The 14,868-nt window shown below is 42.8% G+C and overlaps 4 protein-coding genes across 4 annotated transcripts; 1 reads left to right on the top strand and 3 right to left on the bottom strand.

Annotated features, from left to right (window-relative positions):
* Window positions 1-5,247: 5,247 nt before the first annotated feature.
* Window positions 5,248-6,714, bottom strand: LOC128712314 (SET and MYND domain-containing protein 4-like). The gene has a single exon (XM_053807210.1). The coding sequence runs from the start codon at window positions 6,712-6,714 to the stop codon at window positions 5,248-5,250; it is 1,467 nt and encodes a 488-aa protein (XP_053663185.1).
* A 1,227-nt stretch (window positions 6,715-7,941) lies between these two features.
* On the top strand, window positions 7,942-9,092 carry LOC128714552 (tetratricopeptide repeat protein 19 homolog, mitochondrial). Its single transcript, XM_053809427.1, has 2 exons — window positions 7,942-8,784; window positions 8,844-9,092. The coding sequence occupies exons 1-2, from the start codon at window positions 7,942-7,944 to the stop codon at window positions 9,090-9,092; spliced, it is 1,092 nt and encodes a 363-aa protein (XP_053665402.1).
* Window positions 9,093-9,496: 404 nt separating this feature from the next.
* On the bottom strand, window positions 9,497-10,987 carry LOC128714304 (WW domain-binding protein 11). Its single transcript, XM_053809180.1, has one exon. The coding sequence runs from the start codon at window positions 10,985-10,987 to the stop codon at window positions 9,497-9,499; it is 1,491 nt and encodes a 496-aa protein (XP_053665155.1).
* Window positions 10,988-11,770: 783 nt separating this feature from the next.
* LOC128714342 (protein catecholamines up) lies at window positions 11,771-14,318 on the bottom strand. Its single transcript, XM_053809218.1, has 3 exons — window positions 13,910-14,318; window positions 12,837-13,846; window positions 11,771-11,815 (listed from the first exon to the last, which is right to left on the bottom strand). The coding sequence occupies exons 1-3, from the start codon at window positions 14,316-14,318 to the stop codon at window positions 11,771-11,773; spliced, it is 1,464 nt and encodes a 487-aa protein (XP_053665193.1).
* Window positions 14,319-14,868: the final 550 nt, after the last annotated feature.

Genomic DNA, 14,868 nt, shown 5'->3' with positions numbered 1-14,868 from the left:
GCACGCTCCAAAGCGAACAAACGACTTCAACGCTCCGGGCAGGTCGACCAGCGACGAACCTTTTTGGAACGTTCGGTTTTTTTTTTGTATTGTTTTGTGTATTGGTATTATTTTTGCTCCTTAGCACCACTCGAACCCCGAGTGGGCAAGTACAGAAAACAATCAAAATTACATATTAGTTGAAGTGAAAAAAAAACCCCGTGCCGGAATGGAAAACACGCAAATCGTCCATAGCGATGTAAAAAAAAACGCACGTGCGATAGTACTAGGAAATTGTGGAAATTCAATGAATTTTGTTTTAGGTTTTTGATGATGTGAAGAGCTACAACAAAAAAAAAATAGCAGTTACGAATATTAGTTCTGTTTAGACCGTACCGTACTTAATCCGTTTTGGCGCGAAAAAGAACGTAATGGCGATGTTTTGTTTGTGTTTTTTTGGAGATTTGTTTCCGTGTCCCTCTTTTAATTTTGCCACGCGTTACGAATTCCTTTCCGTAGCCCTATCTCTCTTTCCTGTTATTTATATCGGTGTTGAATCGCGGGCATAAATAAGTACATAGCGTGCGGTGTAGTAAAACGGCTAAAGTAAAAGCGCGTTGAGGTTTGGGAATCATGTAAGTCAACCACAGTATGGGTTAGATAAAGAAATCATTCTTTGAAACAAAACAAGATAGAGAGAAAGAGAGCGAAAATGAGAAGACGGAATGGAAAACAAACCTAATTATAAGAAATGCTAATACATTGCGTAAAAAAGTAGAAAAATAGCAAACAAAACCCCTACAGTCTTCGTCATTGCTTTGTCTATTTGCAAAAAGAAAAAAGATTACAAACAGATAAAAACTAAACAACATTAGACAAAAGAGAAAGTGAGAGGAAGAGAGAGTTAAAATTTATACTTACAGAGGGAGTAATACTAAAACAAGAAACGTGAGACATGTTTCAACGGATTATTTGTTAACTATATGATGAAACTGTTTCAAACAAATGCGAAAAACCTCTCCCAGTAGTAGTTCAACCTGACTCGTGTTGATAAACGATCGCTAAAATGAATCAAGAAAATTATATATATTAAAAAAAAGGTTCAGCTTTTGACACGAACCATCCAAGTAGCCCAAGCATAAAAGTAGTTAAGAGAATTTACGCAAAAACAGTGGGTTCAGGAATGCAGGAATGGGTTCAGAAAAGCAAACACATTGTGAAACAAAATGTTAAGCCACTAGGCACATTGCGCAACACATTGCGAGAGAGAGAGAGAATGAGAGAGATTCTAGACACGTTATGCCGGTATTAGTAATTCATACTCTCCTTTATTTTTTGTGTCTCATTAATTATAAGTACTCTTACGCTATTATTGAACATTGTTCGTTCTTTTTTAAGTTTTTTTGTACACTTTTTTCATGATAAGGTATCGTTTTTTTTTCGGCGGAAAATATATTTAAAAATTATAGTACTTTCTTGGTTGTCTGTTTTTGTTTCCTTATTTATTGTTGTGTTTTTTTTTAATTCTTTAATCGTTACTTTAGATACATGTTTTATAGGTGGATAAGAGGTGTTTTTCCATCTTTTTCTTAATTTGCTCAACATTTACATATTTATTGTTTTTTCTTTCTTTTTCTTTTTAAATTATACAACTTATTTTCAGCATATTGCATAGGGCGTGCCTTTGTTTTGCGACGTGCGACGTGCGACACTTTACTTATTTTGTATTGAAACCGAAATAAAATGGCGGACATGATCACTGTCGATGGGCCGTACGGGTTTTGTTCGCATACATAACTCTTTGTCTCACTCATACAAAAGCAACATTTGCATTTACAAGTTCCTAGAGTGTGCAGAGGGTAGTCAAAGTCGACATATAGTAAAACCCATATAAAACTAACTATCCAACAAAACTCATGTGTAGCAGTAGAAAGTTAAGGATTACAACAACAAAGCAACATTATCGCAAAATAGCATTACCGGCTGGCAAATGTTTGTTTTATTTTTAATGGTCAGCTCGTGTAGGTTCGCGTAGGGCAAAGCGTTAATCGTTGAAGCAACCCCCGTTGCAAGTGCAATAATTTCCATTTCGAACCGATCATTCGATTGGGTGAAGTCACACCATTGGTTTTTGTTTGTTCGTTTTTGTTGTTTGCTAGATTAATCGACGTGCAACATTGAACTGTGTATGATACAAAAGGTTTTATAAGCTACACACGACACAATTTAGACATTTCCAAAAGAAAAAAACCTGATAACGACACATGGTTCGGTTGGGTCGTGTATGTATTCAAAGAGACAATAATGGAAGTTAAGTGAACAATGGCCGAAACAGTGCAAGAATTTCGGATTGAACCACCCAATGGGACACTTTTAAATGCAGCAGACAGGAATACAACAACATCCCACTGGAGGAAATGATGCTAAAACCGTACCACGTTACGTTGCCCTTTTTAAATGTTGCATACGTGAGCAAACTCTGATGAAACACATGAAACAAACGCCCGTAAGCGTATTTTGATCACAAAACACATACATGCGAAAACAAACGCCTCTATAAACAATTGTTATAACTAGTGAATAATGAATCGCAAGTAAAGTGCAAAATTAGAACCATTAGTTACTACGCTCCATTCGACACGACTTAAACATAAAGCAGTAAGTAACCCACTCGATCCACAGCACACTCACCGTGCTGTTTTGAGAAGGGTGGTTAGTGGTGGTGGGCTTTTACTAAAGAACAATTTACCGGTACCAACATACGCTCGGCTAGAACATAGTGCAATGGTGAAGTAAAAAAAGAGAAAGAGAGAACGAGAGGAAGAAGGAGAGAGAGAGAAAAAAAGAGAGAGAGGGAGTGAGAGAGAGGTGTGTATCCGTAAGATTAGTAGAACACATTTTGTGAAATCATTACCGCTAAGATAAACGTAATGCAAAGCTTATTTATGTATTCGAAACCCCACACTTCCCAGCAAACGCAATCGATCGCCGGATCGTAATCAAGTGTAGCAAAAAGTGGGCGAGAAAATGATAAAACCATGGTAGAGAATCCCAACTCAGCAATAATGGGATCGGAGGCTCTTTCTTGTAGCTAAAATGGTTTAGACGGGATTGTGCTATCGATTGTTTTTTTGTTGCCGTTCAGTTCATCATTCAAATCAAGGCAGCGGCAATTGTAAAGCCTGTCAAGCTTCCCGTGTAACAATCGCTTCGACTAAACGGACGGATCAAGCAAACCCGAAAGCAGTAAGTCATTATAATACCTTAAACAAGACTACTCTCCAAAAACAAACGCCCTCAATGATAAGTATGATTCAAATAAAGTAATATAAAGTAATCTTCGTCTGTGTTTGTCTCTAGTTTTCAAATAATCGGTAATGGAATACGACATATTTGCCGAAATGCTGCATAAATATGGAAATGTGTGTTCCGGATCGGATCGGATTAGCGGTGATCCGATAATCTTCATTGTCTGATGTAGTGATGAGAAGTTTGAGGTGGATCGGTTGATCCGATCCGATCCAGGCTTGAAAAATCTGATCCAATCTATAATATGGGATCGAATGATCCGGGTTCACTGTTGAATAGCGCTGTTGATCCCTAACGATCCGGGATCACCATTGCTTTGAAATATTGATCCCTTGTATAGTGATTGTGATCCCTAGCGATCCGGGATCATCGTTGCATGGAAATAGCTCTCTTCCCCCCTGCCAACCATTCCACCAGAGATCAGGGATCATTCGATCCCGGTATCGTGTAAATTTACACGCTCCGATCCCAACTTTGGGATCATTTCCCAACACTAGTCTGATGACCAATGTTATATTAATCATATTAATGTTCCTCCTTCACGTTTTCCTTCAACTAGTGCCAATGTTATTCGTACTGGGTTATTAAGCCTCATGGCCTCATGGGATTTTAAAATACATACAATCCCCAAGATACGCTATCATAGGTTTAGGGAAAGTTTCGCGTATATCGAATCCTGGTGCAATATCATTTATACTTTAAAGTTACAAAATCGTCTTGCTGCTCTGCCTTTTATTTATTCAGCTATTCAATTGACTATTTCGATTAACGATGAGGTGAATTAAAAACGATTGTTTATATGAAAATAGAAAATATATTTAACAGATTTTTCACCACTTTGCTTGGATTTTGTGGTATATTTTGTGGTTCTCACATGAATCAGATTTGCTTTTTCCTTCGATCAAAGATTTCTCAACACTCATATTGGTTGCCATTTCTTACTCGCAGTTTTTGTTTATTGAACAGAATGGTATAATCAAATGGTTATTAATGAAACTTGAATGCAATAGTACTTACTGCTACAACCCTACATATACAAACGGTTGATACATGTTGGTTAATCTTCTGATTGTGTTGCTGGAGTTGAAGATTTCCATAGTTTATTTCGTCGCTTTCGCGTTATGCCTAGTGCACCAAATACCCAGGACGACCTATATACGGTTCACCGAGTGACGTTAAACAGTTCAGTAAGCCTTACCGTTTGTACATGTTATAGTTTGCGATATCAGTACCAGTATCGGTACACCGCGAATGTACTTAATATTGAATATTTTAAACAATTGAATTCAATTCATAAAGAAAAAACAAATGTTTACTAACTGAAAAAAATTACCTGAATGGAAACTAAAACGATCGACCAAGATGTACTACAAAGCCTGCATCCTCCTTTTTCATCTTAGTGTTCCTTTTAACATCAGTATCAAGTTCCCTGCGCTCCGCTTATGAGAAACAAGTAATAGAAAACTTTCGCTTAATACTTAGTTCAATGATTGCGCAAATGAACTAACTTTGAGCGTTAGAGAAGCAAATAGTAACAGCACAACGATTATGGTTTGCAATATTTCCAGAAACTTGGAAGCTTTGATTTAAAGCTGTATAAGATTCCAAAACAGCGTTCAAAGTAGTACATGCATTGGCATACTTCCTGCTGGGGATATTTGTTTCCATTCTGCTTTATATACGCTCTCAACGTCGGCATCCACTTTATTCCCTTTTTTTCATCATGCATGTTTAGGTCGTTGAAAATCAAATCATTTCTCTGCGAGTTACCTGCCATTTCGTACTCCTGTATTGAAGGATAGTTGTTCTGACATGCTTCACAGCGACATTGGAAACAGAACAGTCCTTTCATGATATTTTGTCTATTTAGCAGCAAATCTTTCAAGTGGTGAACCCTAATGGATAAGAAAGTTATTACTTACAGTAGTCATAAGCATATGCACCTTGCAGTTGCAAATCTTACCCATAATCTACGAAAAGTTGGCCACCTTCAGCAATTGGACGAACCACAAGTACGGCACACCTTCCATCGCGCAAAGTGATGCACCGTAGATTTGACGCGCAGGAATGGTTCAACATGCTGATCAATGGGCAGCAACCCATTGCATACATACTGCTATAGAATGTTTCGTCATTCGGTTCGCGCTCCATAAAACGAAGCCTTTGGTGGTTGCAGTTGCCGATTTGCAGATAACGGAGGATCAAATCGAACAGCAGTTTCCTCATCTGAGCGTCTTCCTCACAAATCGAGCCCAGCTCTGTTTGCTCCATCACTAGCTGATGTACGATAGTCGCTAACAAAACTATATATGTCAGCTCTCTGACGTCTCGAAGATGCTGGTTTGTGGCTAACGTGTGCACGGTATCGTAAATATCCTTCTGGGCAGCTACGTTCCAGTCCATAGTAAACGCGTTGACTCCCGCTTCATCCACACTGTTAAGATGCTCCTTCAACGCCTCCAAGTCGTCATCGAAGGCTGCGATCGCTAAACCAATAGTGCGTAACGCCATCACGGGAAAGTCATTAGAAATTCGCCGCAAGTCTCGAATGACTGCGCACTCATAGCGATGGTACAGTTGGTGTGCCTTGCGCAAACATTGCTCCGAACAATACATGGCCTCGGTACATCCTTCACAGGGAATGAGTGTAAAAGTCTTTTCGTGATGGCAGTGGGCGCACCGTACGTATCGCAGCGATTCATTCAACACCGCAACGAAGGGTTTCTCGATCATCACGATATCACCCGGATTCAGTGGACGATTAGTCACCACATGCCGTCCGTATTCCTGACTGCGTTGCAGCTGTAAGCAATTTGCAACCTGCGGCATGTTCTCATGACCTGCGTAGCTTAGCTTCAACTCCCGTTCCGCGGGTTCTGTCGCTTTGCTTCGAGCCGGACCTTTGCTTCGGTTGCTATTTTTGCTGCCCTTTTTCAACGCTTGTTTGGCATCGTTTTCACGCTTCTTGAGCTTTTCTTCCATTCTTTTGGGATAGTTTGATTCCCGTGCAAGCCGAATGTTTACCAAGCAATCCTCATACCGGTGTAACTCCAGGCAGATTATTGACCGGTTGCCATACGCTAGGGCCCTTTCCTCCGACCCTTTCTCTGCGTGGGCGATGCTCTCGTTGTAGTACTTGATGGCTTCGATGTACCGTTTCACTCGCGGATGAAACATGTCATTGCCCTGGTTCCGTGTTTCTACCGCTTTCGCGTTATTCTTCCCATCGTGACACAGGTTTAACCGTTCACGATACGGTTGAGTCCGAAGAAACTTTTCTACCTCGCACGCTAAAGGCTCAACAGGATTCTGCTTTAGGTAACGTATGCCTACGTTTGCAAAGATGAACCGAATCTTCTTGTTCCACAGTGCGATGAAAAGATCTTCAATTTCTTCACAGTTCTGGTATGTTAGCGGACCAGACATTTCGGCGAAATAACTAAAGTGTTAACAAAGGGAAGCTATAATTTCGATTTGACGATTTCCGAGTACAACGAGTACCTACGCTATTCAGAAGCTAGAGCGCACCACAAATTCTTATGAGCACATAACGTACACTTAAAAACACGTCGGGAACGCGTCCTTCCCTGTGCTAAACCACGTGGAAATGCAAGCCAAAACGCGTTCAAACGTATTGCAAACGTCTGACCGTGCAAATAGACGGTCCACTATTTTCTCGGCTTTTCGTGACTTTTCGATGAAATGCGATGAAAAGTCCATATATAAAAAAACGGCTTCCCATTTACATCGCGTATATGACGTGGCTCTATTTGGGCTGGTGTTCTGTTGTCATTAGTTCATAAATACAAGTTTTATCCACAAAAACAAATCGTTTCAAGATTAAATTAATATTATCTGCATACATAAAAACATAAACACCCACAAGTGGCATGTCAACAAACAAATGAGCGCAGAAATGTTTTGGAGAAATAAACTTTTTTTGCTGGATTGAGCGAATTAAAAAAGTCTCGGAGAAAAAGTCTCCGAGAAAATTGCACGGTAACCGTCATTAATTGAGGTTGTCAGCAGGTCATCGGATGTATGTATGTACGTATGTTCTTATATACCGTATACTAACTTAGCAAGTACGTGGGAACTGTATACTTACTGCTTTATGGCAATGGTACACTACTTACTACTTACGCAACTTACTTATCGCTAATAACAAATAAAGAAAGTAACAGAAGTTATTCATAGTAAAAGCAGTTAGATAGTTCGTACTTCAAAGTTAGATAGTTGACTTCCTTCTCTGCACATAATTTATTCAGCAAACCAGGCTAATTTTGGATAGAATACGTCAAAATAAACTAAAAATAAATGTTTTTTTTTTACTCCCGGATTCGACTTACGCGGAAATTCAAGATACGCGAATTTTTCCCGGGCTACAGTGGCTATAGTTTTCCTATAAAAGCGTAACTCGGGGAATACCTGTACTGTGTGTGTACTGTATTGCGATTAGCCTCAACAAGCGTCAAACAAGAGCTCCTATCTGATACGTCACAGCAAACGTATTTGTCACCTGGGTTCGATCAAAGCAACGTCAACGCAGAACACAAATATTTACATGTTTGCAGCTGCTGAGGGAAAATTTTCTCATCCAGTTTACGTACAGTATTTGTGTATAGCGTCAAAAGTGTTAATAACTAGAGGAAAATGTTTCGCACAGCAACGACGTCTTCACTTGCCTCGCGATTTTTCATTTCCATCAATCATCCCCGAATAGCACCACTTACCGTACCGCTTGCCTCGCTAACCAATCACGCACCGATCACGTTCGATGGGATGGTCCAGCACCAGTACAGCCGTACCCGGGACGACCAGCACCATCAGCAACGAAAGAAACGTACAGGACCGATACGTTTCCTCGCTGCCAGCTCGTTTCTATCTTGGTTCAGTAAAAAATCCGACGACGAAAACACACCCGAAAGTCAGCTGATCACTATTATCAAACGATCGATTCTATCGATACAGAAGGAAGAATATCAAAAAGCGGAACAGATGTTGCACTTGGCGCTAAAGATGGCACAAGAGTTGCAGAGCAAGGATGGCATTACTTACATCTACGACATTATGGCCAATCTAGCGATGGAGGTGGGTGATTTCGCAAAGGCAGAGAAACTCTTCGTCAACGTTATGCAGCGCCTGTTTTCCGACGGGTTTCTAGAGGATCACATTAAAATGCTTCACATAAGCTCCAAAGTTGCACACCTGGCACAGCTTCAAGGTCACCTGGATAAAGCGGCCCAAGGATTCGAATGGACATTGGTGAAGCTGGAGGAAAAGCTGAAACAGCTCGGTGACAACGACGGCAAAGAGATCCGCGAACTGTGGGGCATCACGAAAAACTGGTACGCACAGCTGCTGATGGACTGTAAGCGATTTGCCGAGGCCAAACAAGCGTTCCTGCAGGCGTACGAGGCGTACACCGAGATACACGGGAAGTTAACCGAGGAGGGGCTTACGATACTGAACAATCTCAGCGTAGCCTGCTCAAACGTAAGTTATTTCCGAATGGAGCTTTTCCCTGTGTTAATTCATTTCCATTTGATGAGCAGCTTGAAGATTACGCCTCTGCTGAACGGTTTCTGAAGGAAGCCATTTCACTCGCCGCCCAAATACCGGACCTCTCGGAAGCGGGTGTATATAAGGCGAATCTTGGATTGCTTTACTTGCAGCAGGGCCTACTGCGACAAGCTTCCGAGTTCTGCACATTCGCCTGGCGCTATGGAACACAACACAAACATGAAGAGACTGTGATACAGGCGAATTATTGTCTGGAACAAATTAAAGCGATGCAAAAATAGATTCACACGATGGAATGGACATGCTTGACACGGCTAAAGGAACGACCAATAAACGTTCCTTGATACATTACTCACTGTTACAAACAATGTTACCTTGTTCGATAATAAACCTCATATAGATGTGATCAGACTTTACATTACGACGCAATAAGCTCCTTTGGAATCCAGGCCGGAACCTTTTGCTCTCACCATGGAGATAGGCTATCTTGTTTACTGTGCAAGCGCTAGAGAGTGAAACGGAGTTGGTAACTTCCTTGGGTACGGCCTAAGTCGTCCACCTATCGTGAGTCGAAGGTCATCATCGACAGCAGCATTAATGTTTGTAAAGTCTTAAAATTATTTATTGTTATTGCTACCAAACGTTGGAACACTTTCGAAATAATGCTAATCTGTATGATGACCTTCTACAGCAAATCTTCCATCTCGCGCATAAACTGCATATAGGCGTCGTCTTTCGTTGGTTTCGATGGGTCCGCACTAACTGTACGCGCATCGTGCTGATCGTGCACTGGTCTTGCCGGTGGTTTCGCCTTGCGTACTTCGTCCTTTTTCACACGCAGCGCACTGGGCACAAAGCGCGTAACGTCTGCACTGAGGTTACGAATTTGCGGTTTCGCCGAAATGGTGGCACTTTTTGGATCCTTCTGCTGCAGCAACTGTTGCTGTTGGGCTTGCTGATGAAGTTGCATGTTGCGCTGTTGCTGTATGTGCTTGGGTGGTGGTCCTGCCGGTGGTCCCGGTGGCATGCGAATGCCCATCCGTGGTGGCATACCGGGCGGTGGTCCTCCAGGGATGCCGGGTCGTCCAGGCATACGTAGCCCGGCTGGCATACCAGAGAGACCGGGTGGCCTTAGAGGTGGTGGCCGTATCATTAGGGGTTGCATTGACCCGGGAGGTGCAGGCATCGGGATGGACGATGGCATCGGCATGAACTTGGGCATTGCAGCATCGGGAGCAGGGGCCGGGTTCGGTAACGGTGGAGCGGAAGGTGTCGGGATAGAGGACAAGGATGGCGCATGGTCGTGTGATTGTTCCTTTTTCTTTTGTACGCTTTCCATTTCCTTCATAAAATCGTCAATGTTTTGCCCGGACAGGGCAAGCATCTTCTGCTGCACGGTATTCGGTTGCTTTACCTGCTTCTCACCACCATCCGATTCTTCCGTGTTGTCCTTCGAGTCACCATCATCGTAGAACTTGACACTTTTCTGTGTTTCCGCGTGGAAGTTCTCCAGATCGTAATCCAGCTCGGGCATGTCGAACAGATCGGGCGGAGGACCCGGCGGACAACCCGGTATACCGTCATCGTCATCCACCGGTTCGGTCGGTTCTATAGGATTTTCAACCGGTTTCTTCAGCAACGGAGCCGGTGGTGGCACACTCCTTAACGGTGGCACTATACTGGGCGGTGCCACATTCGGTGGCATCGGTATGCGCGGGATGGAAAGCGGAGTGGGTGTTTCGGTAGCGGATGGCAGCGGAATATCGTCCACCTGTACCTGTTCCGCATGGCGCACACTTTCATAGTACTGGATGCGTTTGTTACGGCGCTTTTCGTAATCAACCTCCTTGCGTTTCAAATCCGCCCATAGCTCCGGATCATCCGCCTGGTACAGACGCATAACGCGATCCAGCGTTTCCTTCAGCTTCTTGCGCTTTTCCTTCAGCACTTTCTCGTTCAGCGGCGACGGTTGATACACGTTAAACTCCATCTCGTCGATCTTTTCCATCTCTTCGATTAGCTGTGCCGGATCTTTGCCTTTGAGCACGGCCGCCCGAACCATTTGTCGCTGTTTTTTATTTTTCTTCAGCTCCTTCTTGCGCGCCTCCTTGCGGGCCTGGTCCGTCGGGTTCATGTATTTACCACTCTTGGTGGTGTTGATCGAACGGCGACCCATTTTGTGAGGTTTTTAATAAATTGTTTTGCAAGCCTTTGATTAACAAATTATTGTACACTTTTGGACACCAAAGTATCGTTTCATCTCCCGTCGACGCAAAACGTAAACACTACAGCCGCTCGATTGACTTCACTGCTCGACCTTCAGCTGAGGTGAGCAAAACTGACGGAAAGCATGACAGGTGAGAAATTTGGTCGACTCACGAAAGCTCACTACAATTCAATTTAGCCGTTATCTGGGCTGTGATGTAGCACTGACTGCTGTATTTAAATTTCTGTTGGGGATTGATTTGAGATTTAACTGTTCTTTTTGGGATTGTAAGAGTGTTTGTAGGGGTCCATAGTAAGGACGATTCCCCATTAAAACGCGTATCCACATGTCTTTGATTAAATTGTCGTCCGATTTTTTATTTAGAATTCCTGTACTACTTCGAGCTCGACGCCGTCAACCGATGCTCTGCTCTTCATGCGGTCCCTATGAAGGTCAGTGACTCCAGCAAGTAAATTCCTTAGCTTCCAAAGGTAATCCGAACTGCTACGACAAATATCCATACACCCAAATGTTCCATTTCCATTCATCTTAAAAACAGTTATTTTATTATTCAAATTCAAATTTTACAAATCTTCAACAATCTTTACGGCGATAACATTCATTGTGTACTTCTGTAAGGAAGCTGCAAAAGTGCAAATAAAATAAAAACAATCACAAAAGCTCAGCTTCATTTTTTCCTGCATACACAACCTAAAACGTTCACACACACTGTACTTTGAACAGAGCGCACAATCATCTTTGTTCTATCGTGTGTTCTATTACCTTCAGACATGATCCCTGGAATGAGAATGCAACCGGACAATGCAATGCAGTTCTGGACAATGCGGACACACAATGGCACAGTGAAGAATTCATAACAGCCGTGCGATGGCGCTATGCTACTGTAAAGTGCAACAAACCGGACAGCAAAACAGTCAGTCTCCCGACAGGTGGGAGTGCATACGATTACTAATCAAAGATAACGCTATCAGCAAGTGCGTGACTGCTTGCACGGAATAGGTGTACAACACAATGGAATACGCATCACCAGGAAACACGGTAACGAAAAGAAAACAAGAAACACGTAAGAACCTACTTCAAGATAAGAAATGTATAAACACAAATGACACACAGCTAGAAGGTACATTAAACTACAAATGAACCGGTGCTACAAAAGGAGACAAACCAAGACGACACCATTTTTATCGAATTTCTTACTGGGACAGTGTTGTATTTCGATTTCGGCTATTAATTCTTATCACATCCTACACATCGGCAGTAGTGTGCTATAATTATTATTGCTCTCTGTTTTCCTTACACCTAGTTTGTAGTCTTCTGCAGCCACAACGCAACAAAAGTATGAATACAACTGTATCATTACCTAGCTAATGGGTTGCTGTAAAGGGTCACTGTTCCTCTGTTCAATTTTGAGGCATTTTTGCTAAATTTACTGGACACAAACAAAGCCCTTAATTTTCCTTATGGAATTGTACAATTATTAACACATAACGAGGTGCTACTTCTAGCTATGGGACAGCAAGGGAGCATGCACGCTACAATTGAGCACACAAATTCATACAAATCGCCTACCACAAATTAACATTTAAGAGCGTTTAAGAATGGAGCCGTTCGTTTCACATTCACAACTAATCAAAGCGCTACACAACAAAACAGGAAATAAGAATACGTACGTAATAGAAGTGTACAGTTGACGAAGGTACAACAGGAAGAAAGACGGCAGCCACTGGACACTCCGACCAAATCCATCCATGGTATACTTCTCTATCTAATCCCTCTATTCAAACTTTGCAATAATTACCATCATGCCGACACCGGCCAGCATGGCCGTAATTTCCTTCAGCGATTGCCACAGCTTAGTGGACTCTTCCAGCAGCTCCGGTATCACCGACACGGTGGCAATGTAAATAAAGCCACCGGCCGTAAACGGTAGCACCCACGATTCGGCCGCATCACTCCCACTGCCCAGCAGGGCCAGAATGGTACCGGCCAGCGCACCCACGGCCGTCGTTAGCTGCAACAGCATGGCTTTCTTCTTGGAGCAACCCGATTTGATGAGGATCGCAAAATCACCGATTTCGTGCGGCACTTCATGCAGCAGAATAGTAATCGTCGTGATCAAACCGATACTGTTACCCGCCAGATAGGACGCACCAATCGCCAGACCGTCGGTGAAATTGTGCGTGAAATCAGCCGCCAGATTAAGATACCCGGCGATCTTAATGTCCGCTTCCTTTTTCGGTTCTTTACGAACAGCTTTGCCCTTTGCCTTCGCTTCCTCCTTTTTCGATTTCGTTCCTTCCGTTTGTTTCTTCTCCTTCTTGTCCTTCTTGTTGTCGGATGGTGAAGGTGGCGGTGAGCTCTTGGAAGTGGTTTTACTTGGTGCTGGTGCTGCCGGTTGCGCACCACCGTGACTATGACCATGGCCATGTCCGTGGCCGGTATCTTTCTTAACCAGACGGACGAACTTTTCCACTGCCAAGAACACTATAATGCCGGCCAAAACCCACAGCCCGACACGCATATCATGCCCGTGACTTTCGTGATCGCCTTCCTCTCCATGATTATGAGAATGCCCATGGCTGTGACCGTGCGTGTGACCATCCGCGTGGGAATGGGGCTGAATGGCATGAGGAATCAGGTGCAAGAAGGCATCCCCCAGCAATCCGCCCGAAGCGAAAGCAAGCAACGTTTTCAACCGTGGCTGCATCTCTTCCGTATTATCGAGCGGTATGGCAAACAGAATGAAAAACGGTGCGGCACTAATCAGCAACGTTGAGCCGAGTGAATGCACCCAGATGTAGAAGGTATCTGTAACAAAAATAATTTACGTTTTATACTGTTTTTAGCCTAATTACATTAGTTGTTGGTTACCTCTAGGAGCTTTACTATCGCTGGTTGGCTTTTCCTGATGATGATGATGATGATGATGATGATGACCGCCATCATGATGGTGATGGTGATGATGATCGTGGTCCTCATCTCCACCATGATGATGGTGATGATGGTGATGTGGAACTGCTACCGGTTCCTCTTCGTATATTTCGTTCGCTTGTTGGGAGTACTTAAAACTGGGACTTTCGTGATGATGATGATCATGCTCATGGAGATGATCATGGTCGTGGCCGTGCTGCCCATGAGCACCACAAAGCGTCGGGAAAGACAGGAACATTATCACGAGAAATAGACCCAGCGCAATGTGCACCCGGTAAGACGTGGATTCTTCCTTCAGCGGAACCTTCACTTTCGGAGCAGAAGACCCCCGGCTTTCTATGTGTTTCATTTTGTTTTTTTTTCTTTTATTCTACTTTGTTGCGTACGTGTTCGGTACGACGAATCCGGGACCGCTTGCACGCTTGATAATGATGATATTGATCGATCTTCTATACTGCAGTCTAAACAAACTACTGCATTACTTCTTCTAAAGCACCAAGCACATTATGCGCACACGATACCCTTGCAGCTGCGACACGAATTGTACAGGCCGAGGCGTATTTGCACAAAGGATAAAATAGTGTCGGTATTATATATTCTTCAAACATGGATTCACAGCATTTTTTAACGAAAGAGTTGGAAAACATCTGGCATTTGACGAAGCCAGCGTCAAAGACGTCATCGCGTGAAGTTGCATATCGTCCATTTTCAGAAACCCGTGCGATGTTTGCGATGAATTATGTAGAGGTGTTGGAAATAAGTTTCTTTTAGTTTTACTTTCAAGTTTTATGGTTATTTTTGGAAATAAAAAGTATCTTTAAAATATTTGTAATATTCTACTTCCTTCGATATGTAGGAATCTGTTATGTGTACATATTTTTGGGAAATATTACACTTTA

Source organism: Anopheles marshallii, chromosome 3, assembly GCF_943734725.1.
Source record: "Anopheles marshallii chromosome 3, idAnoMarsDA_429_01, whole genome shotgun sequence".
Classification (NCBI taxonomy): domain Eukaryota; kingdom Metazoa; phylum Arthropoda; class Insecta; order Diptera; family Culicidae; genus Anopheles; species Anopheles marshallii.
This window is presented reverse-complemented; position numbering and strand designations above follow the sequence as displayed.